The following is a 16701-nucleotide window of genomic DNA, read 5'->3' as shown; positions in this document are numbered from 1 at the left end:
AAAAGTCTTCCGAGCGTGCTTGACATCCCGACGGGAACCGCGGATCGTTCGACGAACCTATTCTGGGATCTCCCGTGAGGATTAGCCAACACGCCTGAACCAAAAGGCCGAGCAAAGGGCAATGCTGTGAGCTATCTGGCGAAAGGTCAGTAAGTAATCAGGAGATAAGAATCGAACTCACAAGAGCTGCGTCACAAAATGGATAGGCATTGACTGACTAACCCAGCGACAACATAGTAGTCGCTAGTCCTCAGAACCGTGAGGCATGATGTCGGGTGTCAGAGACCGACTCGGAGGAACTCATATTAACTCGCCTCGAATACAATGTGATCATCGCCTAGTACGCATATCTCCAGCTGTGGAATTTTCCTTGGGCTAATTTGTGCCATCTTCCTTGAGCAGACGCCATTTGTTGAGTAAGGGCCTGATGGAAAGAGGGTGCTCGGTGATTTCACTGAACGCGATGATCTTTCTCAGTTCGTTTACTAACGGTCCATGCGGCGAAAGCGTGCTCATTGTAGAGCCAAGAGAAGTGCTTATGACGGAGCTGAAAGCTACGCAGTGGTGCTTCTCGGCTTCGTCCGCGAAGCCAAAGAGCAAGAAAAATGTGAATGCACCTAACCATGGCTACTGGTCCATCAATGTTCCCGCTAGCACTGACTTCCAGAGAAGTGCTGCTACGCGATCTACTCGAGAGAAATCGTAGTGCACACTCTTCCAGCTAATCCAGGCAGCAAGGAGTGCGTGCTCGAGACGATAACGTGGGTCACGAGTGAGACCGTCACTATCAGGCCCAGATGTCATGGTACCCATGTCATGAACATAATGCGATAGTAACAACTCCTTGAATTGGAAGCGGTGTTGATTGGGAGGGGATGTCAGGACTAGAACGATCATACGAAATACGTCGGATGGCAAGGACAAGAGCCATATGCAGTACTGATGCAAGATACAGGGACTTGGACAAGTCAGCAACAAACTTTCAAAGATGTCAGTAATGAAAGTGAAGGATAATAGCACGGACATACCCTCAAAACAGCCAGTAGGCTTCAAACAACTCGCTTGTTACCAGTCTCTGACTTCACCAAGATAACAGTCTCGTCCCGAGTCGAAACGTCAACGGCAGTAGAGTACGATGTTGAGAAGCGAGAAATATACAAGGCCGCTGCGGAGAAGATCGATGTCGATGAGGGGAAGTAGGGCATGGCGAGGAAAACGGCAGATGGTGCATTATTTGAGGATGAGGTCGTCTTGGAAAGTATATCGAGTCGAAGGAGAGACGCGTAAAGATATCTCTCATAGTGCTGGTGGCGGCAACAAACGACGACGCTTCAGAGGGGATTGCCAATGAACGGCTTCTCCTTAGAGTCGTTGGAATGCGGTGGCGACGTTGAGTTTCTTGACGGGATTTTCCTAGATGAAGATGAGCGGGTTACCTTGGGGGCCAGATGACCATCATGAACTGACCTAAGTGTCAATAACATTTCGGCGAGATGAGAATGGCGAATATACCCGATTGGGGTCGTACAATCAAGGATGTTCTCCCACCATTCTTAGCATGGTCAGCCCCCTCCCTTCTCTACGGTCACCCTTGTCTCACACGCGCCCCTCCTGTCCCTCTCTCCGCCTACAAAACGCCAAATTCTATGCCCGCCTTCCTCCCAGACCGTCCTCTGCTCGAAATTGACACGTTGAGGTGTCGTCTGTGAGTATCAAGTCCAGGAGTCATTGAAGTTGAAATCTTGAGAGGCCGCTGTCACTGAGGGTGCAGAGTTGAGGGTTTTGGATACACGCGGGTCGATACGTATCCTCGACGGTGGCGGAAGACGGAAAGAGGAATTTTGATCCCGCTCCTGATCGATGGGAACTTCACACTCAGAGCTGATTGACAATTGTCCCTTCCATCCGATGGCCTTCTCTCAGAGAAGGCGACACTACTGTAATGATAATTTAATTTTATCTTATCCACGTAGGCAGGCATCGGAGACAATGCGTGTATCAAGTACACTATCAATTATTAGACAGCAGCAGTTCAAGCTCCCGTGATCTCATATCTCAGCGACGAGAGCATCACCACGAAATGAGACTGTGATAATGCATGCACAGGGGTTGATGTCCACGAAAGGTTTGATTGATACTTATCCAAGGCCACATATATACGCGTTATCGTGGAAAAGTCGAGCTCAAGCTCATATTGCAAGAACATCATGCCCCGTGCCATGAACCTAAATTGTGCAGAAGAGGATTAACCGGCATGCAATAACCAACGTGCCAAAGGAACAATGAGGTCGGGTAGTCAATCTGGCAAAAAGTCAGTATGTAAGTGGGGGTACCAGTAATGAACTAACATGAAGCCACAATGGTCGCACTCCTGTGGAATCCATTCCCCCACTACTTGATGGTTTTCGAAATCGTCGTTCTTCAGTACGCCAGAGTTGAACATCTTTCGCGCTAGCAAACGGTTCATGGCAACAGTCGGTGGCGGATATCAAGAAAATGGGGGGAGCGAAGGACGAAGTGCCGACAGACTGGCTTGAACACGAAAAAGTTCTTTGGAGTATCAGTGAGTGCTCCTCGCTCACAACGCGTGAAAAGAGGATAGCAGTATGTGTGAAGAACTCGTGCTTTTGATAACCTTCTATAACCATCGTGGACTACAGATGAAAGTATCAACGAACGACGACGCGTCAAAGGATACCGCCAGCCAACGGCTTCTCTTTGGAGTCGTTGGGATACGATAGCGACGCGGTCAACGGCCTTTTCCTCGATGAAGATAAGCAAGCTGTCGATGAACTGTACAACTAAATACAGGTTAAGTCAATATGAGTGCAGCGAGATGAGAATGGCGGACATACCCAAGAGTCGTACAGGCAAGAAGGACGTCCTCCCAGCTGAACCATGCAGGACGCCGACTACCGCCATCCCTCTTCATTGACATCCCTCCTCTACAACCATCCTCGTCTCACAGTCATAGACACGTCCCTCCCGTCCCTCTCTCCGCCTGCAAATGCCAAATTCTGTGTCTCGCTTCCTCCTAGGCCATCCAAGCATCGTTGAAGTTGAGAGGCCACCATCATTGGGGGTGCAGAGTTGCATATACGTTATGGCCAAAGCAAAGTATTTCCATCTTCATGAGATCACCGGGTGTGTGAGGCCCCTCGTGTCTTTGGGTGCTCAACCTGGCATTGCGAGATCATTGGTAAAGTGCTACAAAATCCCGTTAAAAAGACGGTCTTGCGTCGTAATAATAATAAGGGCCTACCTTCGCACCGCGCACGTCACCTCCCCATTCGCATGAATCGATGTACCAATCACTCCTACCAGTCCTATCACGCGTCGATGAGCCGGAGAACGTACCAGCGACGGTGGTATCGATGCCAATGAGGACTACCGAAAGCGCCAAGCCTAGAGTAAAGATTATCGTGAGGTCGAGAGATCTATCTGGCGAAAGGTCATAAGTAATTGGGAGGTAATTGATCGGGCTAACATGGGGCCGCGTCATTAGCATTTGGGGTAAGCCATGGCATTGGTTGCATTTCCTGTGGGGTTCATTCCGCACTAAGTAAGCGATGTTCTCGACACGGTTGAAATCGTCGTTCTTCAGCACACTGGATTTCACGTATAGAGCTGAACATTTTTCCGTTAGCAAAAAAAGTTCTCGGCAGCAGTCGGCGGCTAAGGAAATGGAGGAAGCGAAGAATGAAGAGTCGACGGGGATGATTTCGATGTTCTTGTAGTGCTGGTGAGAGCTCACCACCTATGATACGTGAAAGGAGGATAGCGATACACGTGTGGAGGGAAGGACTCGTGCTTCTTGATACTGACCGGTATGAACTACAGAGAAAAGTGATATCAGTACGAGGTCCACAGAACGAAGATCGTGAACATACTGGAGTCGTAGCACGATGCCAAATCTTGTTCCTCTCCCCTAGTTCCCTCCTCCAAATCGTCATCGTGACACGTCATCTGCACGAACCACAAGTTGAAGCGTGTTGAGGCGTGCAAAGCAGGACGGTGGGACTACCGGTGGGATCCGAGTTCTGGGGTGATACGGTGGGGTGTTGTCTACGAGTCGACCTTTTGTTTAGCCCAGGCTAAGCTCGGAGATTGTGGTGCCCGTCTTGCGTTACATTACTGAGGTCTGCCGGGATGGAATCAGCGGGTATAGAGGATGACACGATCGCATTGAATGGTGGCTTCCGGTCGGGTGGTTCTTAGTGGGTGCGTTAGAGGGATGTAAAATGAAGTCTCGACCAATGGCACGGCAAACGCCGACTCATGCTACCGGTGCCATTCAGCGACATCCACAATAGCTACAAATGGTGAAGCCTTGCCGGAATGCAGCAAATACAGTAGATGAGGACAATAATGTCCCTTCCTCTCTAGGACGTGATATCAAGAAGGAACGAGAGTTACTTTGTAGGAAGGGTCAAGACAGATGTAGTCCGCCATCTCATCACCGGTATTGAAATCGACCTCGGACTGGGGATGTGATCAATGCCGGTATGTTTGTCACAGGTATGTAGAGGACAAGGTCCCGCTGACGAAGGGACGGCGTTGCACTCTAGCTCTATGGCGACTTCCCGATACGCACACTGGAGTAGTAAGGAAGAAAAGACCCGGGTCTATACGTCAGCGTTATGCCCTGCCTGTATGCGCCATACGATGCCGATATGAAGTGATTAGCGACCAGAGCAGGTTGTCGAAATACTCCTGCTCTGGGGATGCAGCGTGATGGTGGTCTCGAAGTCGTGCATCTCGGCTACCACCGCTTAGAAACGAATCCAGAAGGAAGTTCGCGTTCTCGGTGACATGGTAGTCGACGATATATTCTGCACTGGCCCGGGTGTTCTAGGTATCGTACGGTGAAGGTTGTAACTGGACACCAGGGAGGAAGCAGAGAAGGAAGATGGAACGGACAATAGGCAATAGACAAGTAGATGTGGGTGCGAGAGAATAGTGCTGAGGGCTCCACCGACATTGCCAATGAGCAAGCTCTCCTTGGAGCTGGTGCTCGCGTTGCTGAAGGAGCCGCTGCGGTTATGAGTACTTACTGAGTTTTGAGTTTTGACGGTCTTCGCCCGCGAATGACTATTACGATCTGTATATAAAGTTGCGTCAGTGCAAACCCAACGAGGCGACGACAGCGGAACATACCCTGGAGTCGCGACCCTCCAGTCATCGAAACGTCCCTTCCCTTCCCTCTCCAAGTCTTCCCACTCGTAGCCAAGCACAATGTTGACTGTACCTCCTTCCTCCCAGCCAATCCCTTGACGTGTTGTCCGAGCACCGTTCAGTCTGGGGAGCCGCTGTCCTAGGAGGTACAAACTAAGGAATCTCAGTATCCGGGAATTGCTTGACGAGGGAAAACGGCATCTGTAAGCGCGCGCACGTCTTCGTGTCTGGAAAGCTTTCTCTGAGCGAACATGCCAGGAATATTAACAGTTGAGAGGAACTTCATGCGCGCGTGCCCGAATTGATGCAGAGTCCTCGATGATGGGAGACGCAAAGAGAGTTCGAACTCACTCGCCGGGTTCGGTCCAGCTCGTTTCTCAGCGCTCATGTCCCTTCGAAGTTGTCCAAGTTCTTGAGATGCATTTGGTCCGGAAAACCAACGATGTTCACAGCGGCATGGGTTCTTCGGACCCACAAGCATCAGTAGTGAGCCGTCTGCAATGTTGACTTATTTGTCAACAACGGCACAGAAAACATTGCCTATTGTTTTGATAAGGACCGTTGCAAGTGCGACTCCTACTACTACATACGGACCATCCTCCCTCCAATCAATAGGTCTGTATTGTTGTCTGTCTACAAGAGACTAGCTTAGATGGTGCATCAAAGTGCCCTTGTCTTCCCAGACCAGATGTCTCAGCCCGATATTAATCAGCAGCCCGCGCCATCGAGCGACCACCAGGCGCCCATCCAACAGCCCTCAAGTTCTGGCTTCCGTATTCCATTGCATTCGTCCGCTACTACCTTCCCACCGCAGGATCTTACTGGACCACCCCCATGCTATGATATTGACGGATCCCCAATGTACTTTGGTTCCGCCATCTTCGATAAATCCGTCCATCCATGCAAGATCGGGCCCTATCTACGTGACCCTTGCTCAGTCCCCTTGGGAGGTCGCGAGGTAGCCCATAATGGGCGTTACGATCTACTCCCGTTCGATCCCGATACCATGGAATTTGTAACCACGTCTTACGGATTCATCCCGGCTGGCAGGAGGCCGGTTGAAGGCGGCTACGAGGAGGATCGGATACCGCTGTACCATGGCGTGGCCATGTTCAATAATATTAGAATACCAGGGAAGACGAGCATTCGCTTGTGTGTTGCGATTTGCCAGGTACTGTAGTCGACTAATGTCTTCTTGTTTAGGGCCGGATGTAACGTAACTTTCAATGGCGGTGAGCACGTTGTTAAAACCAACTATGAAATCTTGTGCGTACAAAATGCTTCTTCGAATTGCTTTGAATATTATTTAACTATATCGTCAGGTGCTGGAAGTAATGGTGGAAGTATATAGCTGTACTTGGCTAATTCACATGGCTTCTTTAGGGTTGGATACAACCTGACTTTCGGTCCATGTTGAGCACATTCTCAAATCTGGCTATGAAATCTTCGTACAAATGCTTCTTTGCATTGCTTTCCCAACCGAGATGTAGCTAGGTAGTCCTACAATTAACTCCTTGTCAAACCTAGGGATGTATTCCAAGGTCACGCCTCGGAACCTTTTAACTTTATAGCCTCGTTTCTCCCAAAGGCTTAGCCGACGAGAAAAAGCCCAGCACCCCTGTGATGAGTACCTTTTCAATAACGGTTAGTCGATAATGTACGTACCTTGCTCTTCCAGTCAAAATCTGGTTGCGTTGTCCTACGTGAAAAAAGCCTAAGATAGAGAGTAAAAAGTTAACAGTTTGAACTTTGAATGTAACAATGACCAGCTTACCTACCAGTAACAACGAAGCTGATACCCATCAACGAGGGCCGAATATTATACCTGAGGAATATATTAGTTAGGTAGCTGTTAACCAAACCGATGGCTCGCTTACCGGTAGTCACGATACTCAGGATTCGCTATCAAGCCCCAACATTGCGGTTAGACTGCAGAGGAAAAGTGACTTGAGCGTGAACGGATTTCTTGTAATGCTGGCGAGGGCTGCCGATATCAACAAACGAGGATATGGCGGCATGTCAAGGAGATGTTGTGAAGGCCTTCTCCTCGGAATCATTGGAATGTAACAGCGATATATGTTCCTTGATGACCTTCTCAACCAAGGTGGCTAGGCTGCTGTATTACGACTTACTAATTAAAATAGCCTCAATAAGAGGATGGTAGACATACCCCCGAGCAGGAGACCTAATGCTAGAATCTGCTTGCCACACCCGTGAAATTTAGAAGTCGCAGTAGACTTCTTTTGGTCGAGTGCAAGCCGGCACCCCTTATATATAGGGCAACAACCGCTCTCGGCACGGTCAGCCATCTTCCGAGTCACTGATATCCTTGAGCTCTCCACGACTGATCCTCTACATCCTACAGTCGCCGACGCGTCGCTCTCTTCCCAACCACAGCCACCCCCGCCTCCCATACCATCCTCCGCTCAACGTTGGTGTGACGTCTATGCGAACCAAGCCCCAGCGTTGTTCAAGTTGAGGAGCCACCACCGTTGGGGCTGCAAATTGAGGAATCTCGGCATCAAGAAATCTTGATTGAGAGAAGAACTTTTGTTTGCTTGTGTGTCTTCAGTCGAGCAAAAAAATTTGCTAGGCAAATGAAGAATACTGGAATTTGAGAGGGGTTTTGTGGGTGTATGCAAGAGTCGTTGCATAGTGGGGGAGACGGAAAGAGTGCTTGATCTCACCTGGGTCCACCACGACTGCCTGAATAGCCCTGACCAGTGCCCTGCCCCGCCTCTAATTACTCGACCTTGACAAGAAATCAGGATAGCTCAGAGACTTACTCTAGGGCCAAATATATGATGCTAACAAGATATCGAGATGAATGTTTTATACAAACAATAGCCACTGCCCCCCCCCCCCCCCCCTTAAACAATGGTACTGAGATGTCGTAACATCTACTTTACGCTATAATTGCCCATTGGGAAGGTAGGCAGTCGTCAGATAGGTAGGTTGATAATCACCATCCTTAACCACAGCTCCTTTTTCTTCGAGAAGTACTACTACCGTCTCATGATCCCCCCCTGACCATCTACCACGACCTGCATGATAGTATGCAGTCATACCACTATCGTCTTTTGCCATAATATCAATTCTTGCGCTTGCCAGTAAGGCTTTGACAGCTGATGTTCTTCCGTAATAAGCCGCAACCATAAGGGCGGTATGTCCCTCGTGGTCCCTCCTATTCACATCAACCTGACCTGTCTGTAATAGCATCTCAATGATATTTGGGTGCCCAGATTCTGCGGCATAAAATAAGGGTGTCCATTGCGTCAAAGGTGACTGGGCATCTGGATCAACTCGTCCCAAGGGTGTGTCAGACCGGGTATAATGCATAGCAATGGGAAGTGGGGAATCGGCTCCTTTGTTATTCAAAGCAGCATTGATACCAGTTGTCGCAGGCAAGGTCCCAAATACTCCTTGATGAGCATCATAAATGGTACGGAATAATGCTGACTCTCTGAAGTCCAAGATCGCCTTGACCATCTCTTCATGACCTTCACGTGCTGCCTCCATGAGTGGTGTACGTCCTGTCTCCGGGTCAGCCTGATTGAAGTCGACATCGCCTCGTGACAGGAGCAGTTTCACTGCCTCAGGTTCATGAGGATCGGGCCTTCTTCGGTCCAGAAGAACCTTCATGATGTGCACCAAACCATAATGCACTGCAGAGTGAAGTGCCGTGTAGTCTGGGCCGGGATTCGATGTTGCCTTTCGGAAAGTGTTTGCAACTTGTCTATGACGTGCTACACTGAGGAATGCAATGATTTCATCTTCCAACAAACGTTCCACTGCTCCGTGAGCGTGATATACCCAGAAAACAGGTGAGTAGGCGAGGAACGGATACTCTTCAATTAATTTTTGGTCATGAATGCCACGGAACCTATGACAATGTATGCAATTGGCCCCGGAATTGGCCCTGGAATTGGGTTTCGGTGGGAGTGGTTGGAATATGTGAAGGGCAGGGTTACGCATATACATCAGGCAGGTGAGTGTAATTTGCTTTTGGATGTCAGGGAAAAGTCTGTCTTGTTGAGATATAAAATACTCCTGCACTGTATAATCTAGCAAATTCATCTTCAGCCTATGCGGGAAGGATTAGATTCTTAACACTTATGCACGAATCTCATTGTAGGCGCTGACTTTTGAAAAGGACCTGAGCTTCTGTATGTCCCGTCCATGACAACAAGTCCAGCACAGACATTTCCCAAAATGTTAATGTCACAGAGGTTGTCGGGCTCAAAGGGTTCTGTACCCCATTGCAAAGCCAATGCATGCCACAGCTCCAACACAGTCAAAGGGCGCCTGGCAAAGGCTACCCAGCCAAATATCGCATGTAGGGATGTGCACCGTACCGTTACGGATACGACCGTAGCAATACGACCGTAGACCGTATAAAAATTATTGGCCACAGTACGGTACGGTTGATGTCATATCCGTACCGTGTCCGTACCGTTGTCCGTATACGGACACTTTGACGACGACGATGGATATCTGGTGCCAAAGTGTGAGTACTATATGCTTCTTTTAGGTCATAGGTACTGACCTTTATGGAATAAGATAGTTCTCTGTCCCTTCCTCAATGACCGTATTCAAACCGTATGAATACGGCTGTATTTTGGGTCGTTAAAGTCATCCACGATACGGACCCGTATCCGTATACACCGTACGTAACCACCATACTACGGATACGGTGCACATCCCTAATCGCATGCGCAAGATTTTTCTTATCATCTCCCTGCTTATTCACTCTCTCAGTAAGTGCCTTATCAAACATGCCATTTATTGTTTTTGGCAGTTTACCCAGTTCTTCTCGGAGCCTACCGCGACTTATAGTCTGGGCCAGTAGATCCACATGTAGCTTTGCCAGAAGGAACCTGCATACTTGGTCAGTGGGTGTAAAGATGCGACTACATGGGTAACGTACATGCCATCAGCCTTTGTCGTGACTCCAGTGCATATCTCTTTGCGCAGAGCATCGTCTTTGCCAATGAGATTGGCAAGGTCACCTCGGGAGAGCCTTTTCGTAACAAACATGTCGATATCCTCATCAGCGGCTCGAATATCCAACTTTGTATCTTTCTCAAACAGCAGTCTTATCTTGTCGAAGATTCTCGATGTCACAAGGAGACGGACTATTACGATCTCATGCTTTATCTTATCTTATCGTCTCCATCGTAATCCTGCTATGCTAGTTCTCCGGACCTGATCGCATTCACCATGTGGGTCTTGTGTGTTTAACGCACCGTTGCAGACACTTGTAGTATATTTAGCACGACCCAAACTGTATTTAAGTAGCCCGACTGCAGGTCTTAAACCTCAGTCTCGAACTAAAGTTTCTTCACCCGATAACTTAGTCTGAACTCCCTCTCGCTCAACTAAGCGATAGCCTCCTTAACGCAAACCTGCGGACAACATACAGCGCCTGACTGAAGTGCGAGTCACGCTGAGTTGTTTGATCTTGTTTGTGAAATCGGTCGCTAACAATTAGTTTGAGACTTTCCTACTCTTCATCAACAACCACGTTGACAAACAGTAACGAATGAACCCTATCGAACAGTACCTCACCGACCTCTTTGGACTCCAAGGCTTTATTGCCATAGCCTACCTCGCATTCCTATATGGATACGAGCACCGACGAAACCAGGAGCCAGTCTCCGAAGAAACTCTCCCCGTCGAAGCCTCCAACCCGGAGGTTGGACGACCGCACACACCCCCTCCCGACTACGTCGACGATCGACCTGCACCTTTCATCCACTTCATCTTCGTCAACAGCGATGAGTGGATCACAGAAGACTCCGACTCAGACGAGTCCAACGAGTCCAACACCGAGGTGGAAGGATGGCCCGCACAAAGAGGCCCAGTCGTTGAAGAAGAAGAAGAGCGAGGAGTCTACGAACAAGGGATGGACCAGCGTGTTCTCTCTCCCATTACCGAAGAAGAAAGCGAAGGGGAAAGCGAAGGAAGTGATCCCTGGAACGCCCCTTCCCCCACCTCAACAGAAAACTCAGCCGCCAACCCTGGATATGATTCATACGGACAACGCCTCTATCAAAGAGGGCTTAGATATCATCTGGGAGAAGGAGGAGAGGCTGAAGATGGAACTGGAAGCAGTTCAGATGAAGAAGGCAGCAATACAGAGGAGGACAGTGACAGCGACGAGCTCCCAGGGCCACGCAACAACTGGTCACCTCCCAGGTTGGACTCCAGAGGAGAAACCTGGGGCTACTACTACGCCCGCGATGACTCTTCAGACGACGAAGGAAGCTACCTTCAGCTCGTCATGTGTCCCAACACCCCAATCATCATCAACGATAGGGCCGGGGAAGCCACTACCGAGCTTGACCGATGTGGCCCCACCTACGATGCAGACGCCAGCTGCGATATATGCAGACAAACACAGGACTACGCCGATGCCTGGCTCATGTACGAAGGAATCCAGCCCCCTGCCTCCGTCACTCCCTACGCAATCTATCTGCTCGCACCAGAGCACCCCCATGCAGCCCCAGTCCCTTACATCGCACCCTGGGTATGGGATCGACCCCGAAGACCCGACTTCGATCAGGTCATTCTCAGGGTCAATGAGTGGGCCCGAATCGTCAGAAACTGGAACCATATCGTCACGGGAAGCACGGAGCCTTTCGAGCGAGTCTGACCTATCGGACTTAGAAGAAGGCGAAATCTACGAGAACCCTGGAATAGGGCAGACTTCGATCTACAGCAGCAGCATAGGGTCGGAGAATACGGAGAAGAGGACGTTATCCCAGAATTCGTGGAAGGATCTAGTTCGAGAGCCTACTGAGGCCGAGCTAGAAAATATGACATACTTGGAAATGCTGCGATGGATTGAAAGGAAGTTACCACGGGAACTGTCATGGAACAGTTCACCGCAAGGAAGGTACTTCCAGAAGGAAAAGAATTCCCAGATCGGGGCCCAAGTAATTTACCGAGAAACAATTTTTCACACCAACACCCTGTGGAACCAAGTACATCCGGATGACTACACGGACCCCGGAGAGAGGTACCAGGTGCCAGCACCATCAGAAACGTCGAGCGGAAGCACAGTGGACTTGAGCCACCTATCAATCCTCAAAAGGACAGGGTACGTCGACCCCAGCTGGCTATTTGCAGCCACAGGAACCCCAGGAAGCGCGGGGGCTGCGGCACCAGTACAACCCGCAGCACCAGCTCCTGCGCCACAAGACCCATTAACCCCACATCATAACCCGGCATTACGATCATTACCACGACCGGCAGCAATCCCTATCCCCGCTGACCCCGTACAACCACCGAATACGCCGCCACCCTTCATCGTAGGGGTGGCCAACACGAATCCGTGGGGACAGGTGAAACCGCAACTCGCAGATCCCCCCGAGAAGTTCAAGGGGGAGTCCAACGACATAGACCGGTTCCTCAACCAGTGTGAAGACTATTTCAACGTATTTCCCCAACAATTCACTATGAATGCGCATGGACAGAACCCTAACCGGGTGGTGTTCTGCACATTCCGACTCACCGACGAGGCCTTGCACTGGTGGAATCATGCCCGAGACAAATACTATGATGAAACATGCGGATACCTGCGATACCCTGCATGGCATGTTTTCAGACAAATCATAGAAGATCAGTTCCGAACCGACGCGGAAGTAGAACTCAAGCTACAGGAGTTCAAACGCCTCCGTCAGAACACGTACAAATCGGCGAAAGGGTTCTTCCGCGACTTCGAGCGATTAGCAAAAGAGTCCGGAAAACGTCACAATGAGGAGTACATGATCGAAATACTCAAACCGGCAATCCGCAAAAACGTAAAGACCGCCATACACGCCACGGGAACAGCGCTTCCATGCACCTATGCCGAGTGGAAGTTCCGGGTAGAACAGATGGACTACAACTATCGTGTGGGACTAGCGGAAGATGCCGGCAGAAGCCAGGGAACGCAGGGACAACAGAACAAGGGAACGGGAAAAGCCGGCAGCTCCGGGAATTCCCAGGGTGACAAGAAGACAGGAACGGGCACCACGTATGGGGGCCAAGGTCAACCCATGGAGATAGATCGTCTCTGCAAAGGGTGATGCTTCTGCTGCGGCCACAAGGGTCATCGGAAGCAAGACAACAAGTGCCCCAAAGACGAAAGTACGTGGCTCGTCAAGCACCAGCCCAAGTTCTCGCATGCCCAAATCCGCGCAATGTACCAGCAAGTATTGAAGGACGAAGAAGGAGAGGCCTCTGCGTCAAAGGTCGAGGAGGTAAAAGACGAGCTGGCGGCATAAGCGACAAACGCGCGTCGGCAAAGGACACAATTTCATCTAGTGGTGCGTCACAGAATCCCGCAGGTCGGACTAATGTACCGCATGTAGTACCTCGAGGCAATGACAAATCTTTCACGCTATCACAAAATGAAATTATCAAGTCGCATAAAAGAAACGGTGTACAGGGGATTTCCACCGTGCTCGAAGGAGAACCCCATTCAAGCTCCTTGGCCACCGGTGCGAAAGCACAAGCAGCGCAGGCTGTGCAAGGTGGCGGGATACCCGGGATCAAAGTCAACATCGCTCCGTGGAGGGTAGGTACCGGCGCAGAAAACGGAGGAAGAGCGGCCGAGCCAGTAGTGGGCAAAGGCGCCTCCAGGCGGGAGCGGAACGATGCAGGGCCTCGCCTGAAGGCGGAACGTACGCACCTGCCCTATGCGGCCAACTACCCTGACCCGACGGAGCCGCAAGAGGGAACGCGAATCCCCAGCAAGAAAAATGCCGCCCCGCAAACAACAGTCCAGACGACCGGGGACATCATCATTTCCCCTCCAATCACGGTACGTCTCCCCTCGTCATCGCTAACACATAATGGCACCGGGAGCTCGTGTCTCTCGGTGGGCGGGTCGGTGGGACCATTATGTGAAACTCCCATTTGTAATAAAAAACCTGTTTCCCTGGAAGAAGTGCTCGATGAGGAAGACGACTATAGCTATCAACAAAGTCTTAAGTCACAAGGGGAAGACCCGGTGATCCACACTGAGGAGTACCCAGAAGACTACAAAGTCACCGACCTAGAAGAGGAATACTACAACGACAAATGGGACAAAGGGTGGCTTAAGCCCCACAGCGCGGAATGGGTGCGAAGAAAAATGAGGCAGGAAAAAACCATGGACGGCAGACTCGCCACCCTTCGGATGTGGGTACACCCCCGACGACTCATCGAGGTGGACGAAGACCTTGTAGTAGACCTACTCGGATCTTCTAAAGAAACCTACCGACAGCGGGAACAATGCTTGCAAAACATGCAGAACCTGTGTGCACCTCCGCAATACATTCGAGGAGGAAGGGGAAGGAGCGTCAACGTTTGAGTACAACTCGAGACCCTAGACACCGGACAGGTACACGCTGTCGACGCTCTAGTCGACAGTGGCTGCACCGGAAGCTGTATAAACCGAACGTTCGTACAAGAACAACAAATGAACACGGTAAAACTGCCAAAAGCACAGGCGGTATACAACGTGGATGGGAGTCGAAACAAGGGAGGAGATATCACAGAAGTAGTAGAGCTCCGAATGACAATTGGGGACCATCATGAAAAAATCGACCTAGCCGTCGTGGATCTAGGAAACGTACCCCTGTTCCTGGGACATGACTGGCTCAAGCGGCATAATCCCATCATCGACTGGAAAACGGGAGCCGTAACGTTAGCCAGGTGCGCCTGTCGCCAGATACCTTTTCGCCTTCCCGACGAAGATCCGGAGCAGCAATGGGGAACCGAGATAGAAGAGGGAGATACCATCCTGGTCATAGACTTTCAGGAAGCCTTACATGTACGAGCCATGGGGAGCAAAGCTAACGAATTAGCTGCCAAAGCAAACCAAGCCAAGGGGGCCAAGACGTTTGAAGAAATAGTACCAGAACCATACCGGGAGTTCCGAGACGTCTTTGCCAAAGAGAACTTCGACGAACTGCCCCCTCGCAAGCCCTGGGACCACGCCATTGAGCTAATCCCTAATGCTCAGGCCAGTCTAGACTGCAAGGTCTATCCTCTCAATCCGGCCGAGCAGGAAGAACTGGATAAATTCCTAGACGAAAACCTAGAATCAGGAAGGATTAGGCCCTCCAAATCACCCATGGCATCACCATTCTTCTTCGTCAAAAAGAAGGACGGAAAACTTAGACCCGTACAGGATTACAGAAAGCTGAATGAGATGACCATCAAGAACCGCTACCCCTTACCGCTCATCGGGGAATTGATGGATCAACTCAAGGACGCCAAATACTTCACGAAGCTGGACGTACGGTGGGGATATAACAATGTACGGATCAAAGGAGGAGACGAATGGAAGGCAGCCTTCCGAACCAATAGGGGACTGTTTGAACCCTTGGTGATGTTCTTCGGACTCACCAACTCTCCGGCCACATTCCAGTGGATGATGAACGACTTGTTCAAGGAGCAGATTGCAAGAGGAGATGTCACTGTATACCTGGATGACATCCTAATCTGCACCAAAGACAAAGACAAGCATCAAACAGTGGTACGCGAGGTTCTAGCCATCCTACGCGCAAACAATTTATTCCTAAAAGCGGAAAAATGCAAGTTTGAGGTATTGGAAACCGAATACCTCGGAGTAATCATCAGTCAAGGATCGATACGCATGGACCCTGTAAAAGTCAAGGGAATCACGGAATGGCCTCAGCCCACCAAAAAACGAGAACTACAATTGTTTTTAGGCTTCACCAACTTCTACCGAAGATTTATCTGAGATTACAGCAAGCATGTACGACCCCTAACTCAACTAACGGGAAAAACGGAATGGAAATGGGGAACAGCTCAGGAAAGCACGTTCCAGGAAATCAAAAGAAAGCTAGCTGAAGAGGTGGTACTAGCCATACCCACACGAATGGGCAAATACCGCGTAGAAGCAGACGCAAGCGAAGGAGCGATAGGGGCAGTCCTATCCCAAGAACAGGAAGGAAAATGGAGGCCAGTAGCGTTCCTATCCAAAGCCCTAACAGTCACGGAGCGAAATTATGAAATTTACGACAAAGAGCTCCTGGCAATCATGTTGGCCCTCGAGGATTGGAGACACTACTTGATGGGTGCCTATCAGGAATTTGAGATCTGGACGGATCATCAAAACCTACAGTATTTCCGCAAACCCCAAAAGCTCAACCGAAGGCAAGCCCGATGGGTAACGGAGTTAGCGGAATACCACTTTACGCTGCACCACAAACCAGGAACGGCAAACAAGAAAGCCAACCTACTATCCAGGAGAGCAGACCACGATCAAGGAGGGGAAGACAACAAGGAAATGATAATGCTCAAACCAGAAATGTTCAGAGCTTTAGTCATGCCAGGAGAAGAAGAAATCCATAAGTGCATTCGAACAGCCCTAAGGGACATTACCAAGTGGGACAAAGGGATCGAAGCATCCCTTCATCACCCCCGAGGAGTGACCCAAGAAGACGGCCTAATGCACTACGATGGACGGTTATACGTACCTCGAGACGCCAAGCTGCGAGGAGAGCTCATCGCCATCCACCACGATCA

At 50.1% G+C, this 16701-nt stretch overlaps 4 protein-coding genes across 4 annotated transcripts; 1 reads left to right on the top strand and 3 right to left on the bottom strand.

Annotated features, from left to right (window-relative positions):
• Positions 1-92: 92 nt before the first annotated feature.
• Positions 93-968, bottom strand: EV420DRAFT_1586531 (uncharacterized protein). Its single transcript, XM_060474811.1, has 3 exons — positions 461-968; positions 182-424; positions 93-135 (listed from the first exon to the last, which is right to left on the bottom strand). The coding sequence occupies exons 1-2, from the start codon at positions 623-625 to the stop codon at positions 338-340; spliced, it is 252 nt and encodes an 83-aa protein (XP_060322826.1). The 5' UTR covers positions 626-968; the 3' UTR covers positions 93-135; positions 182-337.
• Positions 969-3174: 2206 nt separating this feature from the next.
• EV420DRAFT_1651593 (uncharacterized protein) lies at positions 3175-3953 on the bottom strand (the record flags this gene model as incomplete). The annotated part of the gene is made up of 4 exons (XM_060478575.1): positions 3175-3207; positions 3263-3739; positions 3790-3834; positions 3891-3953. The coding sequence occupies 4 exons, from the start codon at positions 3951-3953 to the stop codon at positions 3175-3177; spliced, it is 618 nt and encodes a 205-aa protein (XP_060322825.1).
• Positions 3954-5863: 1910 nt separating this feature from the next.
• EV420DRAFT_1651592 (uncharacterized protein) lies at positions 5864-6510 on the top strand (the record flags this gene model as incomplete). The annotated part of the gene is made up of 3 exons (XM_060478574.1): positions 5864-6327; positions 6379-6441; positions 6498-6510. 3 exons carry the CDS (start codon positions 5864-5866, stop codon positions 6508-6510), a joined length of 540 nt encoding a protein of 179 aa, XP_060322824.1.
• A 1548-nt stretch (positions 6511-8058) lies between these two features.
• EV420DRAFT_1666495 (ankyrin repeat-containing domain protein) lies at positions 8059-10212 on the bottom strand (the record flags this gene model as incomplete). The annotated part of the gene is made up of 5 exons (XM_060478985.1): positions 8059-9259; positions 9319-9490; positions 9629-9669; positions 9825-10052; positions 10103-10212. 5 exons carry the CDS (start codon positions 10210-10212, stop codon positions 8086-8088), a joined length of 1725 nt encoding a protein of 574 aa, XP_060322823.1. The 3' UTR covers positions 8059-8085.
• Between the last annotated feature and the right edge of the window lie 6489 nt (positions 10213-16701).

Source organism: Desarmillaria tabescens (assembly GCF_030435595.1).
Source record: "Desarmillaria tabescens strain CCBAS 213 chromosome Unknown EV420scaffold_101, whole genome shotgun sequence".
Taxonomy (NCBI): Eukaryota; Fungi; Basidiomycota; class Agaricomycetes; order Agaricales; family Physalacriaceae; genus Desarmillaria; species Desarmillaria tabescens.
Note: the sequence above shows the minus strand (reverse complement) of the source record. Positions and strands in the feature narration are given on the sequence as shown.

What these genes read in the sequence shown, in the direction of transcription:
- EV420DRAFT_1586531 (XM_060474811.1), bottom strand. Translation starts at nt 625, where the DNA reads ATGGTTAGGTGCATTCACATTTTTCTTGCTCTTTGGCTTCGCGGACGA. An exon ending in GAACTGAGAAAGATCATCGC is followed by an intron (nt 425 to 460) that starts GTTCAGTGAAAT and finishes TCTTTCCATCAG; the next exon opens with GCCCTTACTCAACAAATGGC.